Raw genomic sequence first — 16,004 nt, forward strand, 5'->3', positions numbered from 1 at the left:
TCTGTTGCATTGATTGGCGTTTGTATTGGCATTTGTACTATGCATAGCAATGAAACATAACATATTACAAGCAAATAATTCGACTCTGTATATTATCTGCCATTCCTTTTGATTAAAATCCATACCAAAGCATTCTACCTGTGTATTATTCCTTAGAAAAGGAATTAAAATATTTGCTTCAATTGTATTTCATGCTTATTTTACGTAATAAGTATTTCATGCTACAAGTACTTCTGCTAGCCGTGCTTTCTACCCTATTTAAAGTCGGAGCTTTTTTTAGCGCTAAACTGTGATCATGAAAATATTCATATATTATCATATATGTTTCATTTTCCATAAAACATTTGTTCATTTTTATGCAGGCTGATACATTTCTGCAATTTTATACTGAATTAGCTCTTTCTTGTAATTTTAATTGTTTTCCTTTACTTTCCAGTATGTGCCATTAATGCTTTCTCATATGCACCAAAGTTATTTCCAATGCCATTTTTAGATAGAATTGAATACTTTTTAAATATTTATAGCTTGGTTATTATATTTAGCAATACCAGAAAGGAGTAATATTTGTTTCATCCATAGGTGTAGTTAAAGTATATTTTGCATCTTATGAAAGGGTTAAAGACTTTTTAAGTGCTGAAGATGTGTCAAGCTCTGATGGATTCTTGCATAACACATCACGAATGATTAACTCCAGAGTTATATCAGCATACACTGGCAGATATCCTGGCACTAAGTTCAGTGAACCTGTTACAATAACCTTTAAACTACTACAGGTAAGTTGTATTTTAGTTAATAGAAAATAGGAAATAAATTATTTTGTTTGTGAAACTATATTCAGAAATGTGCCTTTTCTAATATTTTTTTGAAACATTAAAAATGACAAAAACTCAGAAATGTTTTTATCATGAACTCAGTTTTGTAAAATATTTGATGTCACTCCAATACTCTTCATAACTTTTTTACCCAGTCTTGCCTCCTATTACCTCTGATTTTTTTTCTCCCATGAAGAAAAAATAGTGTTTCAGTAAATAACCAGAAATAATTTTATAATTTTTTTAACTTTCAGTTTATCCTGCTTGTTTAACTCTTGTATTGCTCAAATTAAAATAAATAATAATCCTCATACCACCATAATTTTTGTTTCATTGAAAATCATCTTGGTGAAACACATTGACCTTATTAATATTTTATTTTAAAATATGGAAATGGAAATACAGAAGAGTCCCGATTATCTGAGTTAATGTATACCAGGACTAACACCGATAACCTAAATTTTACAAATGCAAAATTTATACTCATACAACACTTGCATTTCATATTATAATTAAAAAGCTCACTCTTTAAAACACTAAAAGAACATACTTTGCAAGAATTTAAGAGTTTTTACTTAAAAAAGTCTTTAATCAATCATTAAATCTTAAATCATTGAATTCGTTTAAATTTGAAGATGTCATACTCTATATTTAAGGAGTATTACCTTTAATGTACATGTATGAGGACATTCATGTTCTTTTGATTTATTACACAGTCATTGATTATTTAGTTGGCATACATGGAAGTATGTAGGTCACATATTTATTTGTTTAATCACTCATATTGCATTTTGTACATTTGTTCATGTGAATGCAGATCTTACATGTATTTAATTTTATAATTATTGAATCAATTTTCTGCAGGAGGAAAATGTAACGAACCCTCAATGTGTGTACTGGGATTTGAATTCTAGGTAAGACGAAGTTTAATGAAAATGCTTCATTATCATACATATATTATTTTCTTTAAAAGCAGAAGAGGATATTTACTAAATCATTGAGATTATATTTTCACAGTATTTTGTTCAAAGCTTCCATTTTGTTTTAAGGGTTAAAATTCAACTATGCTCAGCATGACCCAATTAAGATATCCAGAGTGCCCCTAGACCTAGAACTTTTTGGGGGTCCCCTGTAGTCAACAATTTTAGCCATTTGGAACCCCTAAGAATCAGGGACCCTAGGCTATGGACTTTTCAGTAATCAGACTCTGATGTTTAGTACAGTTTCTGTTATATTTTCATCTTTATGGCAAAACTCAGCAGAACTTAAATGCTCATTTTTGTTCTCTAATGTAACATTTCTTGATTATCTATACTGAATGAAAAATTAGCTGTATTTTTATGTCACAAAGCTTAGTTTATATATTTGTCTTATATTCTGACTTTGTTTATTTCTTTTGTAGATTGTGGTCCCAAGAAGGATGTTGGTTAAAAAGTTCCAATAAAACTCATGCTGTTTGTGAATGTGATCATTTGACGAATTTTGCGTTATTCATGGAAATGAAGAGTAAATCTGTAAGTGATAGTTTAGCATTTACATTAAAGTCAAAGTCATATTATTTTAAGCAGGGTTGGTAAGGTTTTGGGCACTACCTTAAAAACCATGGGTTTTACCATCCTGTCCAAAACTACATTTTTAGAAAAACTGTATTTTGTGAGAAAATACTAAAAGCGGAACAAAATGTGTCAAAGTTATGTTTTATATTGAATATTTATTCAATGTAAACATTTAAGTTTATAAATATATATGTAACTTATTTTTAGAGCTGTTTCTAGTCTAGTTACGTTGAAGTTGGAATTATTCATTAAAAATTTTAATTTTTACACGTGAGTTTTCTTTCTTTTTTACCCCCTCATAATAGTAATTAAGTTTTTTTGACATTTATGCATGCTTGCAAAATTAGTGTTCAAAATATAGCGCAATATTTGACTTAAATGCAATAAATGACAATTTTTTATAGTTGCAAAATATATTAAGGTAAACAGACCAGGAAGAGGCCAGTGATTCCATAGTGGCCACTTCAACGTTTACATTTGAAAGAATAGGAAACCAGGCAGGGGCGGAAACAGGATTTCATTTTAGGGGGGGGGGGGGTCATGCTCAAGAATGTAGTCTTACGTTGGACAATTTTCATGAACTTGGGTTTCTTTAGGTGTCAATAACAACACAAAATCGGTCATTAGTTGGTTAAAAACTTAATTAATTTTAACTATTATAAATTAAATACTTAAATTATTATTAATTAAACTTAATTAATAATAATTCAACACATTAAAATGACCTACATTAGTTATATTATAATCTGTTAAGATAGTATTCACACCAGCCAACACAACACAATAAATGAATACTACCAAATCTAATAAAAATTAAATGTTTTATGAACATGATAAATTTAGATATTGATTAAACATTAGCATAATACTCAACACAAGACACACATCCATCTTGTATGCAGAAATATACTATAAACTTCACTAAATAATAGTAAAAAATGCGGCGAAAATCTTCTTGAAAATTAAATATTTTATGAATATAATTCGGACATTGATGAATAATTACTGATTCTTTTCAATTGTCGAAAAATCGGGGGCGAATGAAGACGTCACAGTCTCAGAGTCTGATACAAGAGCTCTGGAAATGTTTCCATCAGTTTTGGGTTCATCAGTTTTTTTAACTTTTCAAAAAAGACAACAATGTTTTGTCACCCGAAGGCTTCATTATTTTGGTTACAGGTAGCCCTTTTTCTAACAAACGTGCCTTTTTTCAGCACTGTTTCCTTCCCAATACGATGGGCTGATTACGGAAACCCTGGTGTACCACTTCATGTAATCCCCAAAAAAATTGAATTCAATAAGATATTTACTTTTTCTCATGGTTTCGACATTTTTTTATACTTTTAAATCAAACATCTAAAATTTTCCTTACGGTTGGGGAGTCATGACCCCCCCAAACCGTAAGGAAAATTTTAGATGTTTGATTTATACATTTGATATTGTATTATTTTGAATACATTAGGAGACCTGAATTCAGTGGCTTGTATCTGCCACTGAATTCAGGTCTCCTAATGTATTCAAAAGTGCATCAAACATGCAGGAGCAGGAGGTATTACCTCCTGTTTGTTTGAAACCATTGGGAAACCTAGAATCCTTTTTATTTCAAATATAAACCTTGAAGTGACCAGTGGTGGGTACGGGGGAAGGGTCATGACCCCCCCCCCGCAACAGTATTTGAATGTTTGCTCAAAAAATAAAGAACTTGATCAAAACCGTAAGTGGATACAAGGGGGAGGGGGACATGGAGGTCGTGACCTCCCCCTCATTAAAATCTGCAACAATATTTCTTAATATGTTTTAAGGTTCATCTCATTTGAGTAGTGAAAATGACCGATTGAAAAAAAAGAAAAGCCGAACCGAAACCATAATAAGAAACAGTAAATAATTTTCGAATTATTTTTTTGAGAGGGGAGGTAGGGTATTAACTGTCATCATTTATAGAATATTTAATTTTTAAATAGATTTTTGCCGCATTTTTTACTATTATTTTAAGTGATGTTATGTTTCTACATACAAGATGGATGCGTCGAGTAGTATACAAATTTATAATCTAAGATGGGTATGTGTAGAGTATTATGCAAATATTGAATCAGCCAGGGGGTTTTGTGATCCGAAATTCCCGAAAAGTTTGGGTTGTCGTTTCTCAAAATTTTGGGTTTACATTCTAAAATAGAAATTTTTTTTTAAAAGAAAACTTTTTTTAAAATGATTGTTATCAATGATTTCGATGATTTTCGTTAACATATTTGAAGTGCTTTTTTGATTTCAATGATTTTTGTATGTATATTTGAAGAGTTTTTACGGGGTGTGTGTGTATTCATAGAAGAAAATTGTTGTACGTAAGACTACGTTCTTGAGCATGAACCCTCTAAAAGGGAATCCTGGCCCTGGAAGTGGCCACTACTGAAGCACTCTGAAGCGCTAGCTACTACTGGTTTGTTTACCTTGTATCAAAAATATGAATTAAAAAAATAAATTGTACAAGTTTTAAAATATAAAAGCATATTTATTTAATTATCAATTTATTGTTCTTCAATATATGATTTAAAAAAGAATTTCTATTAAAACACAATGTAAAACTTATGTGCAAAAACCATTAAAAAATAAAGCTTTTTTTTGGTTTTTGTTTTTACACCTAAATATTACACATTTGATACCATTCCTTTGAGCTATAAATAGAATTGAAATTAGTTGTCTTGGTAGTGTTGTGAATTTCACAATGATAGTGTGTGAATGCCATCCTGCATAAAAATCCTGTGTGCAGGATTATTCTATTGCTGTGTGCAGGATTGTATTCTATTACAACTATACATTCACAACATTTTGACTTTGGAATAATTTAAAATTTCAAGATACATAGCAGACAATTTGTAATATCAAACTGCTGAAAAATAAATAAACATTGAAGTACCAAGTCGTATTTTGAAATTTAATTGGGAAATCATCCAGATTTCTGGATGTTTTGTGTGGATATTTGAATGAGATCTTAAATGTTAAAAATTTCATTAAAGGCATTGTAAGCAACTGCAGAAGTCTCACTCCTCCTGCACCAATCTGAAAATTCTACTACGAGCTGCTTCAATATCATTATTTTAGCATTTTTTTGCATTGAAATGAAAAGTTATGTTTTGAAAGACTATTTCATTGTTTTAAAGATAGCATAACAGTCAATTTTAAGCATTAAATGTAAAATTTCCGCGTTTTGGCCGTCATTACTCACTTTGAAATCCAATTGCATTTCTTTCTATAACATTCCAATCATTTTCATTTACTATGCAATCATATTGCTTAAACATTAATGGCTTTATGTTGATGTTTATTTTCTACTCTCATATTGTATCTTCAGTTGAAAACTAGCTCTTGCATTCTTTTGCCACACATATTCGAAAAGTTCAATCCAATTGCATCAAGTTAGTTAAACTGAGCATTCTTTGCAATAGTTTGCTAAATTTTTACTAGGTTTACCCAAGATATGGTTTATGAAGTTTAAAAAAACAATTAGGATGGTGCTAAATTTCAGAAGTCAAAGAATTCTATTATTCTGGCTGAATAAAATAAATAAAAAAGAAATATGGGCGTTGCTGGCTTTCTTTATTGGGGGGGGGGGGGGGGACAATTGATGCAATGCAGAACAATCACCAAGGGGTTATACCCCCCCCCCCCTATTTTTTTTTTAAACGGGAACTTTAATTTAGTGATGTTAAAAGAAACGGGAAGCTTACCAACTCAAAAATAAAAAGAATGATATAATGAACATAAGTAAGAATTAAATAAATATGCGTGAGCTGAAAAGTAAAAGAAGATAAAACAAAGTTCACAGGTACAAATTTTCAGGAAGCAGCAAGCACGTGTTTCGGAGTTACAAGAAACCCTTTTTCCATCTTAAAGAAGGGAGTTGATGGATAGCTCATTTTTATCGGTCGTGTTTGTTCATCAACATGATTTCTATACATATTGTCTGTGAAATTTTATTAGCATTAATCTAAAAAAGTGTTAATTCTGAAAATCGATAAAAACGGGTTTTTTGTATGTTTTGTAGGAACAGCATTAATGAAAGAGTTTTTCTTTTAAAAAATTAAAACTACTTTTGTTGATAAAAGTAATTTTTTGAAAATACTCACAAGCAAAACTTATGAATTTTTTTTTTTTTAAATTGATGTTCCCGTTCGAGAATGTTGACGATCAAAAGGTTAAAAATACGGTCAAAAGCCGTCTCAAATAAGCGTATTCTTAATGTTTCAATAAGATAATTGAAAATAAAAAGTTAGTCTCTATGTGTGAATCTAATCCCGTTAAAAGCGAAGCAAACAAACAGGTGAAATCTTTTCCCCTATAGATAAAATAGTTGAGCGCATTAAGAAAAAATACTAGTAAATAAAGCAATAAAATAACAATATTTTCACTTTTTATTTTCAAGGAAGAATAGCTTGACTTATTTCACAAGCAGCAGTTTTAAATTTCGAAAAAAAAAAAATTACTTACTAGATAACGGGCCTCTCTCCCCTTGTATTTTGTAATAATGTCAGTCACTAGATTTTGAAACAGGGTGGCTTTATTGCTAATATTGTTCTAAAAATATTTCACTTAAAAAGTCTCTTTTGATGATGGTAATCGAGTCCTTCAAGGGTTTTATTTTGTGATGTTGAGCCTTTGCTCATGACTTTGTTTTCTTTTGTGTTAATAAGTTTTGAACTAAGTTAGTATAAAGTGACAACTAGCACATGCTCAGTGAGAAACCAAAACTAAAAAAAATGAGATTTAATGCTAGCTAGCTTTGTTTTCTGGGTCAGATAAAAAAAACTTGTAACTTTTTCAGTTTTCTTTCTTTTTTTAAAAATCTGAAGTTCTTAAAATGTCAAAAAAATGTTACTGCGTTCTCTTTCTGCCCCAAAATTTTTCCCAGCTCCAAAGACTGCTACAAATCTGACTGAGTGTGAATCCTGCAATTGCTTGTTTATACTAAAGTTCCAATAATTCAAATAAAATTTTTCATTTTACAAAACAAGTGTATCTTATTGTATACCATAATTACTCTCCTTTTACAGGTTAAACTTCAACATCCTCTTCTTTCAAAAGTAGTTGTTTTTACAAGTGCTATAGCAGCTTCAGTACTTTTCCTGCTCACAGAGATATTATTGCTGATTTTCAGGTATAGGATTATTGATTTTTATACATTACAGGGCACAATTATAAATTCAAACTGTTTAATTTGGTAGTAATCCTAACTAAATTCATTTTTATTTGAAAAAAGTAAAATTCTCTTACAGGAAAGTCTCAAATTCTGTATGACTTATAATTTTTTTTTTTGATTTTTTATACATTGTTAAGTAATTATTTATCTTACATAATTATTTATCTTTGCCAATAATTTTTATATGTTATATTATATTGTCCAACTATTAATTCTCTTTGAAAATACAAATGGTGCTCTTGGGTACAAAAAGGTTGGACCCCTGTTCTAGCCTAATGTTAATCTTTAAAAGGAAAATGTCTTCTTGAGAACTCTCAGACAGGGGTAAATCCATAGGGGGGAGGGTGGTAAATGACTAACACATATGGGGGGAAGGGGAAGAATTAATGAAATTTAGAGGGGAAAAATTAATAAATAAAAAAAACACATACAAATGAAAAATGCCGGGGGGGGGGGGATTTATTTCTGAAGGAAAAGTATGGACTCAAACTCTTTTTTTTTCTTTTGTATGTTTTATACTTCACTAGACTTCATGCAAAGATATTTTTTATTACTTTTTTGTGCAACAATCTGTTTATTTTCATTTTATTCACCCATATATTTGAATTACAATTATTTAAAAAACTATTTTCTTATGTTTCATCAACACCATTGTTAGAAGAAAATATGTTAACTATGCATAAAATAATGAACATGTTAAGAATTTATAATTATATCAAGCAATGTGCACTTTGCCTTGAATTTTTATTTTACCTTTTCTAACCAGCAAGCATTTAGGGTGGGAAAAACAGTTAGCCTAAAATGATGCTTCTATATAACAATTAATGTACAAATTTTAGCCATATTAAAAAAAAATCTGTGCCAACATGGCTTTTGGACTGAATAAATTATTTTTTAATATCCTACTTATACATTAAGCCTGGTTGAAAACGGTAATTTTTACTGCTACAACAGTTGTATCAGCACAGGAGGAAAAATATTTAAGACACTTCTTTTAATTTTTATTCTACAAATAGTGCTGCAAAGAAAGAGAAAAACCAGGTTTATTCCTAGGAATAAACCAGGTTCTTTAGGGAGGAAATTTTGAAAATTCCTGTGAATGTTCAAGTAATTTAGATAAAGCAAAACTTTATATTTTTAACTGACTTCAAAAAAGGAGGTAATGATGTTGTCTTGTGGCTTTTTATATATGTTTTCATATTTCTCCAAGACTACGACCGATTTGAAAAATTCTTTTTTTGTTTTGAAGGGTATTGTTACAAATCCTGTAAATAGTAATTATTGTAGTAACGTAACCTGTAAATAGTTTCCCGTAATGAATATACAACCCCTTTTCATATGGCTAAAGTATACGACCCCTTATTTTCTTTTCTTTTCATTGATAAAATTTGATAACGGTCTACGCATTTCGAGAAGAGGTAAGAATGTTGTGGAAAATTCCTCGATGTTTATAAAAGCCGTTAGCGATGGATAAACAGGGGAGTTTCGATTGAGAATTTGTGCTGAGTGTGTATTGGCTCTGTTTATAGCGAGGCATTTCGCTGTGTTGTTTTCGTATTTGGAAGTAAATACGTGTGTAAACGTTGAGTTTACGGTGTTGTGTGATAATTGCTTAATTGCTGATGAATAATTTAGCAGTTATTGACGATCTTTCCTGTACATAGTGTAAATAAATTTCCTGTGTTTTTATCAAGAACTGTGTTTTCATTACAAGAAAGTGGAAGTCGCACCGAATCCGTTACAATTTGGCGCCCAACGTGGGGCTTCTTCTGGACTTTCTTGGAGTAAGTGTGACTTTGGACATTTTTTCATAAAGACTTTTTTTTGAATTAGGACTTTATTTTTATGGTGATTACTCGCGCAATGGATGAACAATTAAAACAACTTCTTGACGCAATCACCTCTGTGAAGAGTGATATGGCGGCTAATCAAGAACAATTAAAAAGTGACTTGACTGCAAGTTTTACAGCTAATCAAGAACAATTAAAAAATGAATTGGCGACTAACCAAGAACAGTTAAATAGTGATTTAACTGCTAAAATTACTACAAGTCAAGATGAAATAAAAAGTGACCTAACGTCGATGAAAACCATGATGGAGAATCAACTAACCGCCATGGGAGATAAAGTTGATGCTCTGGAAGAAAAATTTGATACTGTGGAAGAGCGTATCGCCAATGTGGAAAATAAGTTGGAAGAAGAAGACAAGAAATTTACTTCATTTAAGGAAGAAATAATTAAAGACATGGAAAGGAGATTGGCGACCGCGGAAAGCAGCTCTGTACAGTTTTGCGCTCCCACATCTGTTGCTCGACCGTCCATTAAACTGGCCTTATTTGATGGGAAAAGTTCGTGGCAGGTGTACAAGACCCAATTCATGATAGTGGCGGAAGCGAACGGATGGGACTCTGCTACCAAGGCCTGCCATCTTGCAGCATCCCTGAGAGGTGACGCAGCGGACATTCTTCAGACCCTTCCGGACAGCCAGCGCCTGGATTTCGCCGCCCTCACATCTGCGTTGGAGCTTCGCTTCGGTGAGAAGTGCCAGAAAGATTTCTGCCGACTCCAGTTGAAGTCCCGTTTCCAGAAAACCGGGGAAACCCTGCAAGAGCTAGCGGCGGACGTCGAGAGACTGTCTCATCTTGCTTTTTGCGACTGTCCTGCGGATGTTCGTGACAACCTGGCACTCAACTACTACATCGACGGGGTTCGAGATCCGGAAATCCAGAAAGCTCTACGGATGGCGGATGTCAAAGACCTGAATTCTGCTGTTGTGTATGCGATGAGATACGAGGCCGCCCAAGAAGCAACCCATGTGGATCGCCATCTAATCCGGACTCAGGAAGCTGATGAGTCTGATTCCAGGTCGTCCCATCTCGCTGAACTTGAGAGACAACTCGGTGACTTGACAAGACATCTGAGCAGCATAACAGCCCAAAAGAAACAAGAGCAGAAGTGCTGGAAATGAGGTAGTGAAGGACACCTGCGAAGGAGTTGTCCGGCTCGCCAAGCTACGCGAGGGAAGGAAATCACCACCACTAGAGCTCTGCAGATTTCCTCTTCTAGTAGTGGCAGTGATGGACTTTTCATTTACGCACATGTAAATGGGAACCCCTGCAGACTGATTGTCGACACTGGAGCCAATGTGACAATCATTAGGACAGATGTGGCTCGTGAATTTGGATTGAAACTGCTGTGGACATCGCCACGCGTAAGTCTCCAGACTGTGACAGGTGACAGGATCGAGATTGACGGTAAAGTAGACTTGGAAATAGTGTTTGGGAATGCCACCTACCATCATACGGCATTCGTCGCTAATATCACGGACCCCTTCATTCTCGGATTGGACTTTTTGAAGAAATATGACTTCACTCTCGACTTCAAGACTAATGAGCTGCACTCGATGAGAGAAGACATAGCCGTTTTCCCTGCAGAAAGTGATGTAAAATCCGCTCATCAAATAATAGCCCAAACAGATTTATCGATTCCCTCAAGGTCAGAATCATTAATACCTGGCTCCCTTGAAGAAAGCAATAGTTTTCGATTTGGACTAATGGAATACCCTAACCTAAGCAATAGCCTAAAAGGAGTGCTGGTAGCATCTACGCTTGTGGACCTTTCTAAGGATGTAATTCCTGTGAGAGTCGCCAACGTGAGTGAAAGGCCAAGGAATATCCAAAAAGGTGAAGTGTTGGCAACTTGTACTCCAGTAAACTGCATCATTAGAAGAATCAATTCCCCCGAGACTGTGTCTTCCGAGTCCTTGACATCGAAGTTAATTGGGAGTGCGCCGTTATCGAAAGATCAAAGAACTGCTGCGGAACAATTGGTGGATGACTTCAAGCATCTGTTTTCATCTACATCGGAGGATGTTGGCCGTACGAATTTAACGCAGCATAGGATTTACACTGGAGAACACCCCCCTATTAAACAGCATCCAAGACACTACCGTTCGCTAAGAAGGAAGAGGTTGAAACCCTCCTGAAAGAGATGAAGGAGAATGATGTAATCGAACCGTCATCCAGTCCTTGGGCCTCTCCCATCGTCTTGGTCCGAAAGAAAGATGGCTCCACCAGATTTTGTGTCGATTACCGACGGCTGAATGAAATCACCAAGAAAGACAGTTACCCTCTTCCACGGATAGACGATACCTTGGACACTCTTTCCGGACACAAGTGGTTTTCGACCCTGGACTTGAAGAGCGGCTACTGGCAGGTTGAGATACACCCTGAGGACCGAGAGAAGACAGCGTTTACAACTGGACAAGGCTTATGGCAGTTTAAAGTGATGCCCTTCGGCCTCTGCAATGCACCAGCTACGTTCGAGCGTCTTATGGAGACAGTGTTAAGAGGACTCTCTTACGAATCCTGTCTGGTCTACTTAGATGATATCATCATCGTGGGACGCAGCTTCGAAGAACATCTGGCAAATCTTAGGAAGGTGCTGCAGAAGCTTAAGAAAGCCAATCTGAAGTTAAGCCCGTCCAAATGTAATTTGTTCCGCCGGGAAGTGAACTACCTTGGTCACATCATCTCTTCTGAGGGTGTACAAACCGATCCAGAGAAGGTATCTGCGGTCAGGAGTTGGAGTCGTCCTGAAAACATCCATCAGTTGCGAAGTTTCCTGGGGCTCTGCACGTACTACAGGAAGTTTGTGAAGGGTTTTTCCAACATTGCACGACCTTTGCATAAGCTGACGGAGAGCAAGCAAAAGTTTGAATGGTCCAAAGAATGCGAAGATGCATTTCTACGACTGAAGGAGGCTTTAACATCAACGCCTATCCTCGCCTATCCTCAGCCTGAAAAATCCTTCATCCTAGACACTGATGCGAGCCACGAGGGCATCGGAGCTGTTTTATCCCAAAAAATTGACGGAAATGAACATGTCATCGCTTACTGGAGCAAATGCTTATCAAAGTCGGAGCGAAATTACTGCGTCACCAGAAAGGAGTTACTGGCCATAGTGAAAGCTGTAGAACACTTCCATCATTACCTCTACGGCCGAAAATTTCTGTTTCGGACAGATCATGCCTCGTTAACTTGGCTTTTGAACTTCAGGAATCCAGAAGGCCAGATAGCCAGGTGGATACAGCGGCTCCAGGAATATGACATGGAGATCAAGCACCGAAAAGGGTTATCTCACGGTAATGCTGACGCTTTATCAAGGAGACCCTGTCCTGAGAACTGCCACTATTGTTCCCGAATCGAGAAACAGTATGGAACGACTAGCCCTATCGCCTATCAGGTGACAGTGACTCCAATATCATCAGAACCTGATCCATGGAGTGACGACCAAGTTCGAAAAGATCAACTTGAAGACCCCGACATAAAACCAATTTTGGAGTTCATGGAAAGTGACAGTCGACGCCCTAGCTGGCAGGACGTTTCCATCTTCAGTCCTGCAACAAAAAGATACTGGGCTTTATGGAACTCGCTCCATTTACGGAACGGCGTGTTGCACCGAAAATGGGAATCTGATGATGGCAAAGCGTCTAGGTGGCAGTTACTACTTCCCCGATCAAGGATTTCAGATGTTCTGAAAGAAATACATAGTAGTGTGACTGGAGGACATTTTGGTGTCTTGAAAACCCTCAATAAAGTTCGGGAGCGCTTCTTCTGGAGCAAGGCGAAGGATGACGTGGAGAAGTGGTGCCATTCTTGTGACGCCTGTGCTGCTCGTAAAGGACCGAAGAAGAGAAGCAGAGGGAAGCTACATCTGTACAACGTTGGAGCTCCTTTCGAACGAATTGGGATCGACATCCTGGGTCCTCTACCAAAAACTGCTGATGGGAACAAATACATTCTTGTTTCCATCGACTACTTCACCAAATGGCCGGAAGCATATCCCATTCCAGATCAAGAGGCTACCACCGTAGCAGAGACTCTAGTCCAACATTGGATCTCGAGATATGGAACACCTTTGCAGATTCATTCCGATCAAGGGAGGAATTTCATCTCTGCTGTGTTTAAGGGCCTATGTCAAATTCTCGGAATTGAGAAAACTAGGACAACACCACTACACGCACAATCGGACGGCATGGTGGAGAGATTTAACCGCACAATCCTGAACAATCTCTCACTTATGGTATCCAGAAATCAACAGGATTGGGACAAGAAGCTACCTTTGTTCCTGCTGGCCTACCGCAGTGCTGTCCACGAGACTACCGGATATGCCCCATCTCAGATGCTCTTCGGACGAGAGCTTCGGCTACCTTGTGATCTCGTCTTCGGTCGTCCTCCGGATGCGCCTTCGTCGCCTGAGGAGTACATCCAGGATCTCCAGGCCCGGTTGGAAGACGTTCATAACTTCGCACGAGAGCGAATCAACATCGCGGCGGAGAAGATGAAGACCCGATACGACACAAGGTCTACTGGACATGAATTCAACGAAGGCGACAAGGTTTGGTTATGGAATCCCATCCGACGGAAAGGTCTTTCACCCAAATTGCAGTCGCATTGGGATGGACCCTACAAAGTCCTTAACCGACTGAATGACGTCGTAGTGAGGATCCAAAAATCACCTAATGCAAAACCTAGGGTTGTACATTATGATCGGTTAGCCCCATACTATGGCCATAGTTCATGAGTATTACGTAAACAACCATGGTTGATAACATAAAAGTTTTAGATAATTTTTGCTTTTAATGTTTAGTAATATTTCTTGTTATTATTGTGTTTTCTGTATCTGTTAGTTATTAATTAATGTGTATATTTGTAAACTTAAAGTTTGGCACCCTTTCTGGGGATTGTACTGCCCGGGACGTGCAGTTCTTGGGAAGGGGGCAATGTTACAAATCCTGTAAATAGTAATTATTGTAGTAACGTAACCTGTAAATAGTTTCCCGTAATGAATATACAACCCCTTTTCATATGGCTAAAGTATACGACCCCTTATTTTCTTTTCTTTTCATTGATAAAATTTGATAACGGTCTACGCATTTCGAGAAGAGGTAAGAATGTTGTGGAAAATTCCTCGATGTTTATAAAAGCCGTTAGCGATGGATAAACAGGGGAGTTTCGATTGAGAATTTGTGCTGAGTGTGTATTGGCTCTGTTTATAGCGAGGCATTTCGCTGTGTTGTTTTCGTATTTGGAAATAAATACATGTGTAAACGTTGAGTTTACGGTGTTGTGTGATAATTGCTTAATTGCTGATGAATAATTTAGCAGTTGTTGACGATCTTTCCTGTACATAGTGTAAATAAATTTCCTGTGTTTTTATCAAGAACTGTGTTTTCATTACAAGAAAGTGGAAGTCGCACCGAATCCGTTACAGTATATTTTTCCCAGATGGTCCCATGGTAATTTGGTTTGGATCTGATAAGGGATCCCAGAGAAATACAAGAAACTTTAAATTTCACACGTTGTGACTACGTAGCTTATGTCAGCGGGCGCAACAGGTCATGTGGTTTTGCCGTGCCCAGTGTAATTTAACAGCCTTTGTCTTGAATGCTATTTAATTCTCGCGGTATATGGATGATTAATTTTTATGACGCCGCCTGTTAATTTTTAGTTATAGGTCTGAATCAATTACCTTAATATTTTTTACTAATAAATTACTTTATTTAGTCACAAAAATGTAAATGTTTTTTACTATTTCAGTTTTTAAATATATTTAGCGTTCAATTCAAGGGGAAATGAATCAGAACACTCCTCCCCCAATGATTTAATTTATTCTTTAATAATATATCGTAATTGGTGTCTGATTTCTGAAGTTTGACCAGTATTCTAGATTTACTGTTTCATGATGCTGCTAGTTTAATTTGAAATTAGGGTTATACTAATGAGCAGGCTTCAAAAAATTTAAAAAAAAAAGAATTAGGAGGTTCTGAACTCGTCGGATTTGTTTTACCAATTAGGAAAATTTGTTTTTTTTGTTTGAAATGGTATTTTTTCCCAGCAGTCAAATGTTAATCAAGTCCAGGTTTGATGAAATCGGTGGAAGTCTTTAAATATCATACTCACATTTAAAGCGATTTGTACTTAATTAACTTTGTATATCATCTCGTTTAGTGAACCAGTTTATGATTTTTTTGTTTAGTGGATGGGGGGTGGTCTAACTTAGGCTAGAAATCTTTGGTTGACCTTATTTGTTCTTTAGAGAAAAGTTATGGGTAAAAAACAATAAATTTCATATTCAGTAAGTTACCGCCCTATATCAGGGCTAAGGCAGAAATACATGAAATACACCGCCAGCTCAGTCAATTCCAGCCGAGGACTGCAGTTTTGTGCTTATTAGCACTCATCAGCCCGGCATAGAAATAACTGAGCTGGAGATGGAAAACTTCTTAAGGAAGCCAAGAGTGCCAAACAAAGTGGTAGCTAATACAGAATTAGCATTGACCAGACGAGTGACCGAAGCAATGGTTTGGTTCAACTCGAAGATTGAAGGCAAAGCAGGTATATTCAGTGTTACTAAATATACCTGAAATAAGTGAGGATGTGGA

General features: G+C 35.8%; 1 protein-coding gene across 1 annotated transcript in view; it reads left to right on the forward strand.

Moving 5' to 3' along the window:
- LOC129231459 (latrophilin Cirl-like) overlaps positions 1–16,004 on the forward strand; it is a 384,954-nt gene that overhangs the window by 357,595 nt on the left and 11,355 nt on the right. The window contains exons 14-17 of the mRNA XM_054865781.1: positions 580–773; positions 1,677–1,726; positions 2,215–2,326; positions 7,414–7,517. Of these exons, the coding sequence (XP_054721756.1) occupies positions 580–773; positions 1,677–1,726; positions 2,215–2,326; positions 7,414–7,517 (460 nt within the window). The remainder of the gene's footprint in view (positions 1–579; positions 774–1,676; positions 1,727–2,214; positions 2,327–7,413; positions 7,518–16,004) is intronic.

Source organism: Uloborus diversus, chromosome 10 (assembly GCF_026930045.1).
Source record: "Uloborus diversus isolate 005 chromosome 10, Udiv.v.3.1, whole genome shotgun sequence".
NCBI lineage: Eukaryota > Metazoa > Arthropoda > Arachnida > Araneae > Uloboridae > Uloborus > Uloborus diversus.